The sequence below is a fragment of the Salvelinus namaycush genome, chromosome 15, assembly GCF_016432855.1.
Source record: "Salvelinus namaycush isolate Seneca chromosome 15, SaNama_1.0, whole genome shotgun sequence".
In the NCBI taxonomy this organism is placed as follows: domain Eukaryota; kingdom Metazoa; phylum Chordata; class Actinopteri; order Salmoniformes; family Salmonidae; genus Salvelinus; species Salvelinus namaycush.
The window spans coordinates 24,686,659-24,701,749 of NC_052321.1; the positions used below are offsets into that span (position 1 = coordinate 24,686,659).

A 15,091-nucleotide genomic window follows, 5' to 3' on the forward strand; every position below is an offset into this window, starting at 1 on the left:
AGAGACAGAGGGTGCAAGTAGGGTTAAGACTGGAGGGGAGTTAGGACCAATACATGAGTTTCAAGGTCATCATTTGTGGTTGCTGGTGACTTTTATAGGTTATAGGTCCTCTGAGGCTCTCAGAAGAAAACTCATGCCTTTTCATTATTAGAACTCAGCATAAATCAACTCCACATCTCCCATCCTTTTAATTCACATTAAAAGCCCCGTTGTTTCTCCTATGTCTTGCAGCTCATGGCCATGTGCGTTTAGATCTTCACAGCTGTGCCAGGTGAGCTAGGATTTTTCTCACACAAGAACTGTACAAAAGACCTCAGGGATGAACTACTGAGACTAGATAGCTTGCAGTCTCCATTCTGAGTATTTATCTAAGTGTGAAGTTGAAGAATGTGTAGCTCTAGTTATTCACACTCTCTGTTTATCACAAGAGGGTGCTATTTGATCATTTATTTACAGTGCCTTCAGAAAGTATTCCACATTTTATTGTTACAGCTTGAATTTAAAATGAATTAAATTGAGATGTGTCACTGGCCTACAGACAATACCCCATAATGTCAAAGTGGAATTATGTTTTTCGAAATTATTACAAATGAATTAAATGAAAAGCTATTGTATGCAATAAGTGTTTAACATGATTTTTGAATGACTACCTCATCTCTGTTCCCAAAACATACAATTTCTGTAAGGTCCCTCAGTCAAGCAGTGAATTTCAAACACAGATTCAACCACAAAGACTAGGGAGGTTTTTTATTGACTCGGGGGTGTTAATACTTATGTAAATTATATATTTCATTTAATACATTTGCAAAAATTTCGAAAAAAATATTGCCACTTTCTCATTATGGGGTATTGTGTCTAGATGGATGGGAGAAAAAAATAATAAATTTAATCAATTTTGAATTCAGGATGTAACAACAAAATGTGGAATAAGTCAACGGGTATGAATACTTTCTGAAGGCACTGTATCGGCTGAGGACAGGTGAGTCATTTCGATACCTGCATGCTTTGAGGCAACCCTAAGCACAGCGGTGCATCATGGTAGTTATAGTCGTAATGTACTTTCTCACAGTTTTATATTAATCCTTGACAGTAACCGAGGAGACTACAATCTCTAACACATATTGGCAAGACCTTTTACAGTTGCATGCAGGTAGCAATCAGATTAGTCAGAACAAAATGTAAACACATTGAGAAAGAAGAAACTTTACAGGGAAATCATTGTTGCTACTTCTGGTAGGCTACTTCCTTTTTACGGAACTTGCTTAGAGCTTCTTTGAAGAAGGTCGTTCTCCAGGACGTGCGAGCTTTCTGTTTTAGTTGACTTCAGCTGGGGTGTTTCGGAAGGCAAGGACACACATTTGACCAGGAAAGTGCTCAGGACCAAGGGTCAAGAGCACTGTGAGAACGCATCACCTGCAGATGGCAAATGACAAGAGCAACGCTTTCGAATCGCTTTAGGACCCAACATTGGACTCCAATTCACAGTCAACGATATTGATGTATATTCTTTAGAAATTATATCAGAAAATAAGAATGCTTTGCATGCATGTTAAATCCATAGCGTATTTTTTATTTTAGTTAAGTATATATTGTTTTTACTTTGAGTTTGTAGACGTGTTTTTTTTCTTTAGAGGAACAATATCATGAAGTTCAACGGGTATCTAAAGCTTAGAATTGGTGAGGCGTTGGACCTCAAACCAACTACCTTTTCCCTTCGCCATTCTACAATGTTCAACAAAACAGCTCCCACTTTAGACCCTTACATTGTGATAAAGGTGGACGAGTACAAAATTGGACAGACGCATACAAAGCAGAAAACCAACATGCCAACTTACAACGAAGAGTTCTGCCTCAATGTCAACGACGGCAAGCATATAGAGTTGGCTGTATTTCACGATGCGCCCATAGGGTATGACGATTTTGTTGCCAACTGCACATTTCAATTTGAGGACCTGATGAAAACATTGAACACAGAAGAGACTTTTGAAGGATGGGTGAGTAGCTAAGTCCTGGGCAGTTTGCACTGTGAGGATGGATAGGGATGTGATTGACATGCTTGCCTGACACTTTTATCCTCTTGGCTATTCGGTATAAAAGCTTAATTAATATAGTCAGACTGTAAGACACATACAGTCATTAAAGGGAGTCAAAATACACTGATCATGCTTTTTTTACTCTTTAGTAGTTCCCTTGGAACTTTTGGGGATTTTGCATATACAGGTATTCCTGTAAATAAACACATTGGACCTCAACATTTCTAAATGGTTTGAAACAAAAATAAAAATGATTTTCATGCAGTTCCACATTGTGTACTTAGAGGAATAAAAGTGAATATATATACAAATTGGCCTGTAACTCCACTTATACAACAAGATAGGCCTAGTACTACAGTCGTGGCCAAAAGTTTTGAGAATGACACAAATGTTAATTTCCACAAAGTTTGCTGCTTCAGTGTCTTTAGATATTTTTGTCAGATGTTACTATGGAATACTGAAGTATAATTACAAGCATTTCATAAGTGTCAAAGGCTTTTATTGACAATTACATGAAGTTGATGCAAAGAGTCAATATTTGCAGTGTTGACCCTTCTTTTTCAAGACCTCTGCAATCCTCCCTGGCATGCTGTCAATTAATTTCTGGGCCACATCCTGACTGATGGCAGCCCATTCTTGCATAATCAATGCTTGGAGTTTGTCAGAATTTGTGGGTTTTTGTTTGTCCACCCACCTCTTGAGGATTGACCACAAGTTCTCAATGGGATTAAGTGTCACGTTCCTGACCTGTTTTCTCTTGTTTTTGTATGTGTTTAGTTGGTCAGGGCGTGAGTTGGGGTGGGCATTCTATGTATTGTGTTTCTATGTTGGGTTTAATGTGTTGCCTGATATGGTTCTCAATTAGAGGCAGGTGTTTGACGTTTCCTCTGATTGAGAACCATATTAAGGTAGGCTGTTCTCACTGTTTGTTTGTGGGTGATTGTCTTCCGTGTCTGTGTATGTCGCACCACACGGGACTGTTTCGTTTTCGTTCGTGTTTGTAGTCTGTTCCTGTTCGTGCGTTCTTCGTGTTATTATTGTAAGTTCGTAAGTTCAGGTCTGTCTACTTCGTTTATTGTTTTGTAGGTTGTTCAAGGATATTTTCGTTTTCGTTATTATTATTAAAATTCATTATGTATTCATCACACACTGCGCCTTGGTCCGCTCATTCACCACAAGACGACCGTTACAGAATCACCCACCTCAAAAGGACCAAGCAGCGTGTGAAACAGCAACAGGACCCACCTACACAGGATTTCTGGACATGGGAGGACGAATTGGATGGTAAGGGACCTTGGGCTCAACCAGGAGAATATCGCCGCCCCAAAGCTGAGCTGGAGGCAGCGAAAGCAGAGAGGCGGCGTTTTGAGGAGCTAGCTCGGAAGCAGGAGAAGGATCTGGGCTACACTACGTGGGAGGAGATCGACAGGTGGGCGATCGACCGAGGGCGAATGCCGGAGCCCGCCTGGGATTCTCTGGCGCAGTGCGAGGAGGGATACCGGCGAATGGAGGCAGCACGACGACGCGGTAGGAAGCCTGTGAGTCAGCCCAAAAAATTTCTTGGGTGGGGGCTAAAAGGGAGTGTGGCGAAGTCAGGTGGGAGACCTGCGCCTACTCCCTGTACTTACCTTGGAGAGCGAGAGTACGGGCAGACACCGTGTTACGCAGTAGAGCGCATGGTGTCTTCTGTACGTGTGCATAGCCCGGTGCGGTACATACCAGCTCCTCGTATCGGCCGGGCTAGATTGAGTATTGAGCCAGGTGCCATGAAGCCGGCTCAACGCGTCTGGTCTCCAGTGCGTCTCCTCGGGCCGGCTTACATGGCACCAGCCTTACGCATGGTGTCCCCGGTTCGCCTACATAGCCCGGTGCGGTTTATTCCACCTCCCCGCACTGGTCGGGCGATGGGGAGCATACAACCAGGTAAGGTTGGGCAGGCTCAGTGCTCAAGGGAGCCAGTACGCCTGCATGGTCCGGTATATCCGGCGCCACCTCCCCACCCCAGCCCAGTACCACCAGTGCCTACACCACGCACCAGGCTTCCTGTGCGTCTCCAGAGCCCTGTTCCTCCTCCACGCACTAGCCCTGTGGTGCGTGTCTCCAGCCCATTACCACCAGTACCGGCACCACGCACCAAGCCTCCTGTGCGTCTCCAGAGCCCTGTTCCTCCTCCACGCACTAGCCCTATGGTGCGTGTCTCCAGCCCATTACCACCAGTGCCTACACCACGCACCAAGCCTCCTGTGCGCCTCCAGAGTCCTGTGCGTCCTGTTGCTGCTCCGGTGCGTGTCCTTAGCCCGGTACCTCCAGTTCCGGCACCACGCACCAGGCCTACAGTGCGTCTCAGCCGGCCAGAGTCTGCCGTCTGCCCAGCGGCGCCTGAACTGCCCGTCTGCCCAGCGGCGCCTGAACTGCCCGTCTGCCCAGCGGCGCCTGAACTGCCCGTCTGCCCAACGCCGTCTGAACTGCCCGTCTGCCCAACGGCGCCTGAACTGCCCGTCTGCCCAACGCCGTCTGAACTGTCCGTCTGCCAAGCGCCGCATGAACTGCCCGTCTGTACTGAGCCTTCAAAGCCGCCCGTCTGTACTGAGCCTTCAAAGCCGCCCGTCTGTACTGAGCCTGCAAAGCCGCCCGTCTGCCATGAGCCTTCAGAGCCGTCCGCCAGACAGGAGCCGCTAGAGCCTTCCGCCAGACCGGAGCAGCCAGAGCCTTCCGCCAGACAGGAGCAGCCAGAGCCTTCCGCCAGACAGGAGCAGCCAGAGCCTTCCGCCAGACAGGAGCAGCCAGAGCCTTCCGCCAGACAGGAGCAGCCAGAGCCTTCCGCCAGACAGGAGCAGCCAGAGCCTTCCGCCAGACAGGAGCAGCCAGAGCCTTCCGCCAGACAGGAGCAGCCAGAGCCTTCCGCCAGACAGGAGCAGCCAGAGCCTTCCGCCAGACAGGAGCAGCCAGAGCCTTCCGCCAGACAGGAGCAGCCAGAGCCTTCCGCCAGACAGGATCAGCCAGAGCCGTCAGCCAGCCATGACCAGCCAGAGCCGTCAGCCAGCCATGACCAGCCAGAGCCGTCAGCCAGCCATGACCAGCCAGAGCCGTCAGCCAGCCATGACCAGCCAGAGCCGTCAGCCAGCCATGACCAGCCAGAGCCGTCAGCCAGCCATGACCAGCCAGAGCCGTCAGCCAGCCATGACCTGCCAGAGCCGTCAGCCAGCCATGACCAGCCAGAGCCGTCAGCCAGCCATGACCAGCCAGAGCTGCCGTCCCTCAGTCCGGAGCTGCCGTCCCTCAGTCCGGAGCTGCCGTCCCTCAGTCCGGAGCTGCCGTCCCTCAGTCCGGAGCTGCCGTCCCTCAGTCCGGTGTTGCCCCTTAATCCAGTGGGGTTAATTTGGAGGGTGGTCATTGGGAGGAGGCTACAAAAGCGGGGATTGACTATGGTGGGATGGGGACCACGCCCAGAGCAATTCACACGCATCACACGCTGCGCCTTGGTCCGCTCATTCACCACAAGACGACCGTTACATTAAGGTCTGTTTTGTTCCCCGAGCCACTTAGTTATCACTTTTGCCTTATGGCAAGGTGCTCCATCATGCTGGAAAAGGCATTGTTCGTCACCAAACTGTTCCTGGATGGTTTGGAGAAGTTGCTCTCAGAGGATGTGTTGCTACCATTCTTTAATCATGGCTGTGTTCTTAGGCAAAATTGTGAGTGAGCCCACTCCCTTGGCTGAGAAGCAACCCCACACATGAATGGTCTCAGGATGCTTTACTGTTGGCATGACACAGGACTGATGGTAGCGCTCACCTTGTCTTCTCCGGACAAGCTTTTTTCCAAATGCCCCAAACAATCGGAAAGGAGATTCATCAGAGAAAATTACTTTACCCCAGTCCTCAGCAGTCCAATCCCTGTACCTTTTGCAGAATATCAGTCTGTCCCTGATGTTTTTTCTGGAGAGAAGGGGCTTCTTTGCTGCCCTTCTTGACACCAGGCTATCCTCAAAGTCTTCGCCTCACTGTGCGTTCAGATGCAATCACACCTGCCTGCTGCCATTCCTGAGCAAGCTCTGTACTGGTGGTGCCCCGATCCTGCAGCTGAATCAACTTTAGGAGACGGTCCTGGCGCTTGCTGGACTTTCTTGGGCGCCCTGAAGCCTTCTTCACAACAATTGAACCACTCTCCTTGAAGTTCTTGATGATCCGATAAATGGTTGATTTAGGTGCAATCTTACTGGCAGCAATATCCTTGTCTTTGAAGCCCTTTTTGTGCAAAGCAATGATGACGGCACGTGTTTCCTTGCAGGTAACCATGGTTGACAGAGGAAGAAATATGATTCCAAGCACCACCCTCCTTTTGAAGCTTCCAGTCTGTTATTCGAACTCAATCAGCATGACAGAGTGATCTCCAGCCCTGTCCTCGTCAACACTCACACCTGTGTTAACGAGAGAATCACTGACATGATGTCAGCTGGTCCTTTTGTGGAAGAGCTGAAATGCAGTGGAAATGTTTTTTGGGGATTCAGTTAATTTGCATGGCAAAGAGGGACTTTGCAATTAATTGCAATTCATCTGATCACTCTTCATAACATTCTGGAGTATATGCAAATTGCCATCAGAAAAAACTGAGGCAGCAGACTTTGTGAAAATTAATATTTGTGTCATTCTCAAAACTTTTGGCCACGACTGTACACATTGTTTAAGCAGAGTTCATGTAGACATTGGCAAGTCAAATTCAGGGACTTTTCAAGCGCTTAATAATTGATATAATTGTACATATAGGGCCTAATACAGAACCCCCCCCCTCCCCCAATATGCAAAAAGTGTAAAAAAAAAAAAAATAGGCCATTACCACTTTAAGAATAATGCTTTTTTTAAACCTTGCCAATGCATTGATACTCAAATTATTATTACATTCTAAAATATGTGAGAATAATGTGAACATTGCCTGACTATAGCCTATGTGGCTGACACAGGCCATGGATAGTGGTAGCCTTAATCTCACCATCGCTGTTTTTATAATGAGAAAGTGCCCCAAAACCAGTTCCCCAAAAACCAGTTCCCCTATTTATATGGAATGCCAACATTAGATGTCGTCATAATAACCACACATGGTTTTACCACAACGGAGTAGCACAACACCCTTCAAATGAACCGGCGGGAAACAAATGAAAGTGGCCACATCTCTCACATAAACTGTAAAAAATGAATTCACAGATGAATAGTAATTCTAATTACTTTTCAAGCACCATATTGAGGAAATGTCGGATTTTCAAGGTAGGCCTATTCCAGTAGCCTACTTGAATTTCTGAGCTCCAAATTCAAGTTAAAGTACAGTAGCTTAGGCTACTTCAAGCTCCTTGTATTATTTAAAATTGCAGGTGTAACATGTAAACCAAAATATATTCGTCATGTTATTTCATTACCAGATCATGTTGTGAAGAAGCCCACTAGGCTATGTCATTTGTTGTCATTATATTCAGAATAATGAATAGGAATAGCGTTGGGTGCAAGCAGTAGACTTGGTGTCCAATCCGAGGCACAAAAACATATGAAGCTGGCTGAAAAACATGAACTCATAAGTATAGCCTGATGCTTTTTCTTTTAAATCTAAGAAGACACTGCTGTTAATCAAGCAGACAACAACAGAGGATCAATGTCAGTTGCTAAGGATATTAGATCCAATCTGGATCCAGGCACAACTGTCTTCCACGGCATATTCTGGACATTCCTCAGAAGCACCTTTTTTTCCAGCACTTGGGCTGTTGTTTCATTGCATGCACCATCACAACAGCTGTTCATCACTTGACTGTCAATTGGAAAATTCCTTCCTAGATCAGATGATGATGTGTGCAAATATCATGGCTTAACTAATCAGCTGCACACCAAATGTTCATCCGACAAGTATTTTGCATAATTATTGAAGAACCACATCAATGACAGTATCAGTTTAGGTTTTAAGTATTAAGGTACAGTGACTCTTTCAGTTAGAAGCATTCGATTTTCAAATGCATAGCCTACATGGATTTGTGTGCCCATAAACTCTTTGCACCCAATAATAGGAGACACTAAATGTAACATAGTTGCACTGCATTTCTAAGAGCTGTCTGAAAGCGAGATCCAGGATTCTTAGGGGTTCAATGTCTTATTTAACTGATTAATGCTTAATATGATATAACAATTTACATGCCGTAAATGCAAGGACAGAAAAGGGCATGTTTTATCTCACACGATTTTGAACAAGTTCGTCAAGACACCAACCACGATAAAGGGTTAAACAACTTGTGAATTTTATTGACCATGGCTATGATCCCCCTTATATCTTCATGTAATTACATGAAAAAGGTTGGCAGATTATTATCAGTGACTTATCAACAGTTGTAACAAGTTGTTCAGTGTAGGAAATCCTCACTGGTACCCAAGTTTATAGAAAAGCCCCATACACATTCCATAATGTACTGTATGTTGATAAACTGATGCCAGGAGCCATGGAACACAAGATTCTTCTTGTAGACCTGCATCGTTTACACTCATTCTGCCATTCCTTTTCCAGTCCTTTCTGTACAGGGCAAGTGATATCCAAAGCATGCAGATCCCATAGTCTCCTTTTCCCATAAGAATCTTCAGCAGCTCATTATAGGTGGCATCTGGGTGGATACCTCTGTGTGTTTAACTTAAGCCTGTCAGAAAGGCAAAGGTGACATCATCAAGAGGTATTTGTATTTATTAGGGATCCCCATCATCTGTTGCCAAGGCAGCAGCTACTCTTCCTGGGGTCCAGACACATTAAGTCACTTACATTACACATAAAACAAAAGATAAAACAGTACATCATATAACATTATTACACCACTACATATCTACAATACAAAATGTATAATACCACCATACAACAATATTACAATGTACGTTTGTGTAGAGTGTGTGTTCTAGCGTGTGTGTGCATATGTGTGTGTCTGTACCTGTGTCTGCGTCTCTTCACAGTCCCCGCTGTTCCATAAGAGGTTTTGATTCTGATTGATTCTGATTCTACTGCTTGCATGAGTTACCTGATGTGGAATAGAGTTCCATGTAGTCATGGCTGTTTGTAGTAAAGTGCACCTCCCATAGTCTGTTCTTGACTTGGGGATTGTGAAGAGACCTCTGGTGGCATGTCTTGTGGGGTATGCATGGGTGTCCAAGCTGTGTGCTAGTAGTTTAAACAGACACCTCAGTGCATTCAGCTTACAAAAACAACTAGTGATGAAGTCAAGAGATTGACATGCATATCATTGTTAGCTCCCCGTCTACATTTAAGGGCCATCCGTGCTGCCCTGTTCCGAGCCAATTGCACCTGACGACACGACTGAACAGTAGTCCAGGTGCGACAAAACTAGGGCCTGTCGGACCTGCTTTGTTGATAGTGTTGTTAAGAAGGCAGAGCAGCGCTTTATTATGGACAGACTTCTCCCCATCTTAGCTACTGTTGTATCAATATGTTTTGACCATGACAATTTACAATTCAGGGTTACGCCAGGCAGTTAAGTCACCTCAATTTGCTCAATTTCCACATTATTCATTACAAGATTTTAGTTGAAGTTCAGGGTTTCGTGGATGATTTGTCCTAAATACAATGCTTTTAGTTTTGTATTTAGGACTAACTTATTCCTTGCCACCCATTCTGAAACTAATTGCAGCTCTTAAGTGTTGCAGTCATTTCAGTTGCTGTAGTAGCTGACGTGTATAGTGTTGAGTCATCTGCATACATAGACACTGGCTTTACTCAAAGCCAGTGGCATGTGGTTAGTAAAGATTGAAAAAAGTAAGGGGCCTAGACAGCTGCCCTGGGGAAATCCTGATTCTAACTGGATTATGTTGGCGAGGCTTCCATTAAAGAACAGCCTCTGTGTTCTGTTAGACAGGTAACTCTTTATCCACAATATAGCAGGGGGTGTAAAGCCAAAACACATACGTTTTTCCAGCAGCAGACTATGATCGATAATGTCAAAAGCCCCACTGAAGTCTAACAAACAGCCCCCACAATATTTGTATCATCAATTTCTTTCAGCCAATCATCAGTCATTTGTGTAAGTGCTGTGCTTGTTGAATGTCCTTCCCTATGAGCGTGCTGAAAGTCTGTTGTAAATTTGTTTACTGTAAAATAGCATTGTATCTGGTCAAACCCAATTTTTTCAAAAACTTTACTAAGGGTTGGTAACAGGCTGATTGGTCGGCTGTTAGAGCCAGTAAAGGGGGCTTTACAATTCTAAGGTAGCGGAATGACTTTTGCTTCCCTCCAGGCCTGAGGGCACACGCTCTCTATTAGGCTTAAATTAAAGATATGGCAAATAGGAGTTGCAATATTGTCCGCTATTATCCTCAGTAATTTTCCATCCAAGTTGTCAGACCCCGGTGGCTTGTCATTGTTGATAGACAACAATAATAACCACACGTGCCTCTGTCGTGCTAACTATGCTACCCGGTAGCAGTATGTGAAGTATTGCATTGTAAAGTATGCTGGAAACCACAACTAGCAGAGACTTTGCATCTAATTCCTGTGACTTGCCTGTACAAACAAGCTGAAGTGTGATAATACCCTATCTTAGGGCATGTCATATACAGATGTTAAAACTTCTTATGGCTGCAGGGGCAGTATTGAGTATCTTGGATGAAAGGTGCACAGAGGTGCCCAGAGTAAACGGCCTGCTCCTCAATCATAGTTGCTAATATATGCATATTATTATTAGTATTGGATAGAAAACACTCTGAAGTTTCTAAAACTGTTTGAATTATGTCTGTGAGTATAACAGAACTCATATGGCAGGCAAAAACCTGAGAAGTTCCACTTCCTGTTTGGATTTTTTCTGAGGCTGGTAGATTTTCAACCAAGCTCCCATTGAAATTACAGCGAGATATGGATGAGTTTTCACCTCCTACGGCTTCCACTAGATGTCAACAGTCAATAGAACTTTGTCTGATGACTCTACTGTAAAGGGGGGCCGAAGGAGACAGGAATGAGTCACCACTGGCATGAGGTGACCATGCTTTGACCACTCGCGTTCACGCTCCGTTCCATCGCTCATCTGAAGTCAATGTAATTCTCCGGTTGGAACGTTATTCAAGATGTATGTTAACAACATTCTAAAGATTGATTCAATACATCGTTTGAGATGTTTCTACTGACTGTTACGGAACTTTTGGACATTTCGTCAAGTTTTAGTGAACGCGCTTTGTGACTTTGGAATTGTTTACCAAACGTGCTAACCAAAGTAGCTAATTGGACATAAATAACTGACATTATCGAACAAATCAAGCATTTATTGTGGACCTGGGATTCATGGGAGTGCATTCTGATGAAATTCATCAAAGGTAAGGGAATATTTATCATGTAATTTCTGGTTTCTGTTGACTCCAACATGGTGGCTAATTTGACTCTTGTTCTGAGCTCCGTCTCAGATTATTGCATGGTTTGCTTTTTCCGTAAAGTTTTTTTGAAATCTGACACAGCGGTTGCATTAAGGAGAGGTATATCTATAATTCCATGTGTATAACTTGTATTATCATCTACATTTATGATGAGTATTTCTGTTGAAACGATGTGGCTATGCACTATCACTGGATGTTTTTGGAACTAGTGAATGTAACGCGCCAATGTAAACTCAGATTTTTTTATATAAATATGAACTTTATCAAACAAAACATGCATGTATTGTGTAACATGAAGTCCTATGAGTGTCATCTGATGAAGATCATCAAAGGTTAGTGATTCATTTTAGCTATATTTCTGCTTTTTGTGACTGCTATCTTTCGCTGGAAAAATGGCTGTGCTTATTGTGGTTTGGTGTGACCTAACATAATCGTTTGTAGTGCTTTCGCTGAAAAGCATATTTGAAATCGGACACTTTGGTGGGATTAACAACAAGATTACCTTTTAAAATGGTATAAGAAACATGTATGTCTGAGGAATTTTAATTATGAGATTTCTGTTGTTTTGAATTTGGCGCCCTGCACTTTCACTGGCTGTTGTCATATCATCCCGTTACCGGGATTGCAGCCATAAGAAGTTAATGTGATGGTATCAAGAGCTGGTATTACTCTCCACGTTTGTCTTTGGTTGATGTGTGTTGCTTTCGGGGTTACACCCTCTGTATACCATAGTAGACTACTACTGGTTTGGAATTTGTCTGTCACTGGAGAGAAAATTTCCCTCTGCAACAGTTTCGCTCGTCTGGTTTACTTTCGGTCCTAGAGGAGTAAACAAAAAATGTGATTGGTGTGTAACCTGAACTTGTACATGCCTGGTACAGGTAGATCTGGTAACGTCTGTGCTCCTTGAGACGCAACGCCCTCCAGTGGCTATCTGGGCTTCTTATTATCTCTCATGGTCATGCAGTACAGTGGTCTGCCATACTCAAAACCTCATCTGTGTCATGGTGCCCAAAAGCTGTTAACAGACAGCTCACTCCTCTTGAAAAGTAGAATCTGAGCTAGATTTGTTTTGTAAAGCTTCCACCAGGAACCAACCAATGAAGGCCAGAGTCAAGTACAGTGCGTCTGTGAGGTATGGCAGACATGTGTGCATAGCCTGGCTTCACTCTTTTACGAGATGCAGCCTTGAAAGTACTCATCTGATAGATCTGAACTGTGAGACCAGGGTGACGTGTTCGCTGCCGATATAGCGATGTGACCCGCGGTGTTTGTCATTATACCCTGATGAAGATAGCTTGGCTGTCGAAACGTTGGTTATTAAATTATTGCATCTGAGCTCCTAGAGCGTGCAGCTCTCCTTTTGTTTTACAAGTATACTACTCTGCTAGCCAAAACCTAAACAGGTGTGCGTTTCTTCCAGCTCAAGATCTGAACTGAGACTTGTTTTGCTTCGTTAACTCTCAGATGAAGTGCTTGGGGCCCTATACCTATGACGTGTAGAGTAGGGCACAGGCCTCCACACGCCCACACCACTGTTGTTGAAGGTTTCCCACCGTCTGCTTTACGCTCAAAGGCTCCCAAGTCTTTCCCCATCTCATCTCCCTTGTTTTATAGCTTCTCTTGGTTCAGAGCCAAAGACAGCACTTTCTCATCGGTGTTCCTCTCTAATCAGTACAATGTTGCATATTAAACACTAAACTTCAGTGTCTTTGATCTAAGGGCTCACACACACACACACACACACACACACACACACACACACACACACACACACACACATGGGTGGATAGGTTTCTTTATCTAAACAAGTAGCAGTATGAGGCGTTAACCTCGAGAGCAGCTCAAAATAGAAGCATGCAGTCATATCTGTTGTCTCATGGGCCTGCGGCTCAGCCTTACAGTATGTGCCATCCACCCACTCCTCTTACACCCCACTCACAGCCTTAACACTGGAGGGAAGATTCCACTAAGACCTCAAATTTGACATCTGTGATGACTTCATTAGTGTTCTGTGTTGAACCATCCTTCAGGTTCATCTTGACAGTCTTGTCTCTGCTTTTAAGCAGAAGTGGATGGAATAGACTCAGTTTAACTGTAAATGTTTATCAGGAACTATTGCTCCTCCCCCAGAAAAAAATCACTTCCCCTTACTGCCGTGTGGTACTCAGTCAGACAAAGTTCCTGCTTTTTAAATTTAGTATGGTCGTGTCAGCATCAAAGCCTGATTTAGTCTGAACTCTTCTGTCTTCATCTGACTTTTTCTGTTTGCCTCAACTGATTCACTGAAGACACAGGTCCAGCACTCTCAGAGAAAGAGAACAGGACAGTAATGGGTGACTGTAGGCTAATAGTTTATGAGGATGTGTGTGCTCAGCTGTACACAAAGGAAACATGTGTGGAGGGTGATGTCATGTTAAGGAGAGAGAGAGAGGGGGAATTATCATGATCTTACATCTGATGGTGTACTTAGTCTGGGGTTTTACATGTCCTTATGTTTGAGCCTCAGCAGTAGAATGTGATATGTTAGAGATATGCCCTCCTCATAGCAATACAGAATGATATAACTGACCAAGTAGATTGAATGGAGAGACAGGCTGGTAGAGATGACTGAATCAGGATGGAGATGATCTTGCAGTATCCGCCCAATCATGTCACTTTTGTTGTGGGTTGTCAAGATTTTCCATTGGGGGGTCTGTCTGACGAGAACCGTGTCTGTAGTTTGTGCTGTAAGTAACCTCAGTTTCAATGAAGTGGTTAGTGCATGGCCTCTGCAGCAGTGGAACTCTTTTCAGGTTTCTGACTGTGTCTTATTATGTCTATTGTCTGTCTCTATCCGTATGTCTTCTTTATGCTGATGCTTATGTCTGTGTGAGATAGCATCTATTTTGAGTGAAGCAGGGTGTCATTTACTGAAGCTAGCTAAACAAGCTGGACCTGCTCTCTAGTCTCTCTTCCACATTGCTCACATTCTCCCCACATTACATACACACTCAACCATTCACAATACACGCACCTACACGCTACATACCGGTATGTTAAACAAAGATCTAACATCATGTCTACACACATTTACATACCTATAACACACTCCCTACACCTTGCATAGTGGGGTAAATTGAGCCATGTTTTACATTGAGTCACTCCGTCAAGGGAAATATAGTATTCTTTCTAACAAAGATATTTACACAAACTGTATTTCAGGATGTTGTGTATCCCTGGAAATAATCACAATTCATGTAAACATTACAGTTTTGACAGCATAGCTTGTCCAAAAAGAGAGGTATCTTGGCACAACATAGCCCGGGTATGGGGTAAGTTGAGCGCCGGACAGGGTAAGTTAAGTCGCCTGAAAGTTCCTCGACTGAAGAAATAGTTCCACTACCTTTTTAAAACCATGTCTATCTTTATTTCCCAAACACAATTCAACACAATTCAACACAGTCACTAGGCTTATTAACACCTACTGTAACAAACACGTTGTACTTTTTTTGTACACTTTTATTGTTACCTCATATCCCAGCGATAATGCCTTGCATTACGCCTGGGAAACAAAAACAAATCTATTTGCTCAACTTGCCATTGGCTCAACTTACCCCAAGGCAAACATTTAACCCACACAACTTCAAGGATGCACTTTCATGCTAGGTTTAGGACCTCATATTGAAG

At 44.1% G+C, this 15,091-nt stretch overlaps 1 protein-coding gene across 1 annotated transcript in view; it reads left to right on the top strand.

The window, feature by feature from the left end:
- The first annotated feature begins 1,361 nt into the window (after nucleotides 1-1,361).
- The window catches only part of LOC120059897 (protein kinase C eta type-like), a 39,635-nt gene continuing 25,905 nt past the window's right edge, over nucleotides 1,362-15,091 (top strand). The window contains exon 1 of the mRNA XM_039008969.1: nucleotides 1,362-1,994. Coding sequence (XP_038864897.1) covers nucleotides 1,644-1,994 — 351 coding nt within the window. The 5' untranslated portion in view covers nucleotides 1,362-1,643. The remainder of the gene's footprint in view (nucleotides 1,995-15,091) is intronic.